We start from the raw sequence: 6,131 nt of genomic DNA, 5'->3' as shown, positions 1-6,131 counted from the left end.
GGGGGGGCCAGGCCGCGGGGGGGGGGGGGGGCGGGGGACACTTGCCAGCGTCCTGCCGGAGCAGCTCCTCCTCCACCACAGCTCCAGCCAGTACGTGGAACTGGGCCCATCCATCCTGCCTGCCTGTTCTCTAAATGAGAATCCCATGCCCCTGCCTAGCCTGTGACCCCACAGTCGAGTTTCTGCCTCAGCTCTCTTCTCTCAAATGCTGCTCAGAGCTGGCAGCACACTCAGGGCTCTTGGAAGTGCGTGTGTGTGGCAGAGCGCCAGCCTTGAGTGCAGAAGCCAACAGTGCAGGGCCCTGAGTTCCAGTGCCCTTACTAGCACAAAACCAAAAGAGAGGGGAAAGGAGGAGAAAGGGAAAAAGAGAAAAAAAAATTCGAAAGAAGAAAAAATGATCCGTTTGCAATGCTTACTGTTAACTGGCCTTGAGATCTACTGGCAAGAATTAACCAAGGGTTTAATTTGGGGCCACCTAAATGTTTTCTCATCTCAGAAACAATCGAGTAACTCATGCTAGAATTGATTGTAGCCATGGCCAAACAATGCCTATCACACAGTGAGTGACCAGTTACTTTTTTATTCCTTTTTCTCTTTTAAACCAGGGACATCCCGTCAGCCACTGCTCTAAATTTCTAGGTTTTGCTGCACACCTGCACCTATTCTGGGGCTTGAATGCCTGTCCTGGGGCCAGAGCCTCATCACTCAAGGCTAGAGGGCTCTACCACTTGAACTATAGCCCCACTTCCGGCTTCCTGGTGTTTGGTTTGGATTTTGTGTGTGTGTAGGGTTAATTGGAGATAAGAGTCTCACAAACTTTCCTGTTCTGGCTTTGAACCATGATACTCAGATTTGAGCTTCCTGATTACAGGCAGTCACTGGCACCCTGCTAGGTTTTGCTTTTTGTCATGAGGACAACCAGAAGGAAACAAAGACTGGGGGCATGGCTGCAGGGCAGAGGACACTGGAGGCCCTGAGTTCAGCCCGCTGTGCCCCAATGTGTTCTCATCCTACCTTTAATGTCTGGAACAGAACTTTTAAAATAATAAATCTTTTGTTGTGCCAGTCTTGGGGCTTGAACTCGGGGCCTGGGCACTGTCCCTGGGCTTTTTTTCAAGGCTAGCGCTCTACCACTTGAGATACTACACCACTTCTGGTTTTCTGGTAGTTAACTGGAGATGAGCCTTGTGAACTTTCCTACCTGGGCTGGCTTCAATGATCCTAAGATCTCAGCTTCCTGAGTGGCTGGGATTTTAGGCATGAACTGTTGCAGGGACCAGCAGCACACTGGGCCCTGGCTCCCTCCTGACAGAACCCTCCCAGCAACACCCATCAGCACACTGCCACACTGTCATAATACCATAGGCGGGTCAGTGGCTTCTGGAGGCCCCAAGGTTTCCAGATGTGGCCAAATGCTCTCATGGTTTCAATTCTATCCATCTTAACCACACATGCCTAGCCTTCCATTCTGAATTCACCTCAATGCTTACATTTCAAAAGGAACCTCCCCAAAACTCCAGGAAGCCGAGTCTCTGAAAAGGCCCAATAACAAAACTGCACTAGTCTTTTCCTAAATCCTCAAAGACAGGTGATTCTAGAAACTCTATGACAAAGGAGGTCCAGCGACTTTATGGAGTATAAACTCCTCCCCTCAGGAAAGCACACATCCTCGCCTGATGGATTGCCAGAGCAGTGTGCAGCTCCGTCTGGGCTGAGGTACCTGAGGCGGTGGCTTTCAGGTGCAGTGGAAGATAATTCCACAGTGGCCTCACAACACATGGCTACTAATCAGCTTCATGATTTTCTCCATGCTAATACTTTGGCCCTCAGGTACCTTTCATGACCCTCGCGTCTGCAGTGTCAGTGAGGCTCACTGGAGGCCTCCTTTTTTTTTTGGCCAGTCCTAGGGCCTGAGCACTGTCCCTGGCTTCTTTTTGCTCAAGGCTAGCACTCTGCCACTTGAGCCACAGCGCCACTTCTGGCCATTTTCTGTATATGTGGTGCTGGGGAATTGAACCAAGGGCCTCATGTGTAAGAGGCAAGCACTCTTGCCACTAGGCCATATCCCCAGCCCTGGAGGCCTCTTTTGGTATAAATTTTACCTAAGCCCTGCAAATGTGTACTTTAGACTCTGTCAGCAGGGGCCGTGCTGGGGTTTGAACCTGAGGACTAGAGCATGAAAGACCATTGAAGGACTATTTGCAACTTTAGAACTGTTTGGGTGTTCTTTTGTTTTCACTTACTGTATTTGGGCTTTTTTTTTTTTTTTTTTTTTTTTTTTGTCTTTTTTGCTTTGCCACTGAGCTACATCCAAGCCCTCACTTACTCTATTTGTAAAGTCAACTATATTCTTTGCCACTGTTAACCACTACTTTGGCAGTAAGGATTTTGGTTAAGCTATGAAAAGTCTTTTATGGACCAGGCCTAGTGGCTCACACCTGTGATTCCAGCTATTCAGAAACTGGAGATCAGGAAGACTGAAGTTAAAGGTCAGCTCAAGCAAACTTTGCAAGACCCCCTTGGGTGTGGTGGGGGTGTACCTGTGACCTCAGCCTCATGGGAGGCCATAGGTAGGACAAGTAGGGTCTAAGGTTGGACCTGAGCAAAAAAATGTGAGACCCTATCTGAAAAGTAAGACAGGCATGAAAGGGCAATTAGAAAGAGCAACCAGAAAAACAGAAATAGAGGCTGGGAATGTGGCTTAGTGGTGGAGCGCTAGCCTTGAGCAAAAGCAGCTCAAGCCCCAGGAGAGAAGGCTAACAGAATAAAATTAGAATAGTATTGTAATTTACAGGGAAATGGATGAACCTAGAAAAATTTATCTTAAGTGATGTCAGTCAGAGCCAGAGAGATGACGCACATGTCTCATGTGGAAGCCTGATCTAAAATATAACCATGACACACACACAGACCAACTAACATATGACCTACTTGGGGAGGAGTACAAAGGTGGAACTCCTAAAGGACCATTTATCAAAAAGAATACCAGGAAGCAGCGGCATGTTGGCGGGGGGGGGGGGTGTGGAGGGACACAGGAACGGAGGGAGGAAGGTAGACAAGTGCAATCATGTTCCGTGTACATTATGTAAACACTGAACTCCACGTACATCATGTAAACACTGGACTGTGTAACTGGAAGGTGGGGATGGGCCGGAGAAATGGAGAACGATGAAGAGGTGACAATGATCAAGACACACTGTACTCACAACCTGACTTAGGGAACTGTAATCTCTTTGGTACACCTACTGAATATATTTTTTTCTTTTTTTGGTCAGTCCTGGGGCTTGAACTCAGGGCCTGGGTGCTGTCCTTGAGCTCTTTTCCTCAAGGCTAGTGCTCTACCACATTGAGCCACAGCTCCACTTCTGGTTTTCTGGTGGTTCACTGGAGATGAAGAATCTCATGGCCTTTCCTGTTTGGGCTGGCTTTGAACCACAGCCCTCAGATCTCAGCCAGGATCCTAAGTAGTTAGGATTATAGGAGTGAACTACCAACACTCAGCTAATAAATTTTTATTAGGGAAAAAAGGGCTGGGGCATGGTTGACATGGTAGAGCACCCTGCCTAAGCAAACACAAGGCCCTACGTTAAAAACAAAAACTGAGGGGTTGGGGATATGGCCTAGTGGCAAGAGTGCTTGTCTCATATACATGAAGCCCTGGGTTCAATTCCCCAGCTCCACATATATAGAAAATGGCCAGAAGTGGCACTGTGGCTCAAGTGGCAGAGTGCTAGCCTTGAGCAAAAATAAGCCAGGGCCAGTGCTCAAGCCCAGAGTCCAAGCCCCAGGACTAGCAAAATAAATAAATATTCAAAAAACAAAAACAAAAACAAAAACTGAAAAACAAAGCGCTCAGATTGGAGCTGGCACCTCACAGCTTTAATTCTACCCAGGAGGCTGAGACCTGAGGGCCACGCACGGTTCAAAGCCAGGCAGGATCCACAAGCCACTGAGATCCTTATCTCCAATTCACCAATAGTCAGAACTAGAGGTATGGCTCAATTAGCAAAGTGCCAGCCTTGAGAAAAAGGCTAAGCAAGAGCTCCAGGTTCAGAGGTCCAAATGCCAGTACCACACACAATGGGCGTGCGCACAAACACAGAGGAATGAGTTACTTCCTCTTTTTGGTACTTTGTTTCTGTTTGATTTACATAATATAGCTTAAAAATCATTTCTTGTCCTGATTTGCCAAGAATTTTTGTTAATCAGTTTCTGAAATACTTATCAGAATCAAGTGATAATGGCTTTCACCTGAATCTATTAATGTAATCGATTCCACTTAACATTAAACCATCCTTGTATATGTTGTGTGTATATATATACACACACACACACATATATATACACACACACTAAGTGAAGATTTTAAGCCAAGTGCTGGTGGCTCAAGTCTGTAATCCTAGCTACTCAGGAAGCTGAAATCTGTGGATCATGGTTTAAAGCCTGCCTAGGCAGGAAAGCCTGTGAGACTATTATTTCCAATTAATCAGCTAAAAGCAAAAAGTGGAGCTGTGGTTCAGTGGTAGACCTCCTAGCCCCAGGACCAGCACCAAACAAACAAAAAACCCCAAATTTAAACCAAGAAATTCACTACTGGAAAATAAACACTTCATGTTTGAAAAGGTAAGTGTAAAACAGAGGACAAATGTGCCTCCAAGTGCCTTTCTCCTCTACTATTCTCCATCCAACTCACTGTTTGCATTTCTCCAATGTGAGCAGATACAGATTTCTATGAATGCTAATGCCACTCAGCTGTGATGGAGGGCAGAGCGGATGGACCCGATGAGGCCAGAAAATACCAGGAGCCATCTCAGTGACAGAAAGAGGTTCTTGGAATAGAAAGCTACCATTTGTCATGAGGTAAGTCATGAACAGGTGTTAAACAATTAGAAGCACTCTTACCAAGTTAGGAAAGTAGAAAATTTAACATGACACAATTACCTAACAGGAAGCCTCAGGAGAAAAAGAGTGACACAGGGAACATTCCGATTTTCCATTTTGTTTAATCAAAGACTGGTGGATAAACATAAATACAGCACAATTACTTCAGATCATTCTTCATATTGTATACACAGACCAATGAACATAATCTGAAAGAAACTTGCAGTCAGCAGTAAAATGCATTCAGCTTTTTCTTCCCTAGCTCAAAAACAAACAAACAAAAACCAAAAAAGAAAAATGAAAACACACAAACTTAAAATCTCACCAGCACATACTCTCCTGTGACAAATGATTCTGACATAAATAGTGGTGCAAAGAAACTATGCTAACATATGTATAACCTTTGTTAATCAGGAAACAAACCAGAAGCAGCCATAATAATTAAGATACATTCAGTTACCAATAAACTAGCCGTGCCCAAGAGGCCTGGTGAACAGAGGATTGGTGTGGCAGAGAAAAGCTCTATCTACATAAACCACAAGGAACAAGCTGCAGCGCATGCGCGTGTAATACTGGAACCCAACACAGCCCTCCAAACTCACTCCAGGCCCGCTACGAGAGCTCTCTGCACACAACTAAAATGAAAGTAATTGTGAAAGGATAATACTTGCAAAGTTTAAGTCTTTTCAGCCACAGAAACTGCAATGGAAATAAATGTTCAGAGTCATTTTCAAAACAAAACCAAAAATCTATTCTTCTGATGACATGCATGATTAAAGGTCTATGCAAGATAACGCTGCTCTACATTCCCCATGACTAGAAAAAAACCTCAAGTCAGTTTTTAGTTTGCAGATGGTCAAAGGGTTTTGTATTCCAGCAGGAGCTCAAATCTTCTGGATCTTTTCACCAACAACTACTGGATTTTCTTTTCTGATTTTCTCTGCAGCATCAGCCTTGTAATTGTAAGAGCAGTTGTGTACATCTGAATAGCGATGCACACCACAGTAAACATTTCCACACCGGCATTCAAACCCTGCAAGTGGTTAACACATGAGTTGAGAACAGTGTTCATATTAATTAGCATCAGATGCCTAGGGCAAAATCATTCTGCAGAATTGTTGTTTTGCCAGTCCTGGGCCTTGAACTCAGGGCCTGAGCACTGTCCCTGGCTTCTTTTTGCTCAAGGCTAGCACTCTGCCACCTGAACCACAGTGCCATTTCTAGCTTTTTCTGTGTATGTGGTACTAAAG

The 6,131-nt window shown here is 45.1% G+C and overlaps 1 protein-coding gene across 7 annotated transcripts in view; it reads right to left on the bottom strand.

Moving 5' to 3' along the window:
* Positions 1-4,983: 4,983 nt before the first annotated feature.
* The window catches only part of Zfand6 (zinc finger AN1-type containing 6), a 59,217-nt gene continuing 58,069 nt past the window's right edge, over positions 4,984-6,131 (bottom strand). For all 7 annotated transcript variants that reach the window (XM_048330100.1, XM_048330101.1, XM_048330097.1 and 4 more), the window contains one exon: positions 4,984-5,914. In XM_048330100.1, the coding sequence (XP_048186057.1) occupies positions 5,766-5,914 (149 nt within the window). In that variant the 3' untranslated portion in view covers positions 4,984-5,765. The remainder of the gene's footprint in view (positions 5,915-6,131) is intronic.

Source organism: Perognathus longimembris, chromosome 20, assembly GCF_023159225.1.
Source record: "Perognathus longimembris pacificus isolate PPM17 chromosome 20, ASM2315922v1, whole genome shotgun sequence".
NCBI lineage: Eukaryota > Metazoa > Chordata > Mammalia > Rodentia > Heteromyidae > Perognathus > Perognathus longimembris.
The sequence above is the reverse complement of the archived record's forward strand: the minus strand, read 5'-3'. Positions and strand labels throughout refer to the sequence as shown.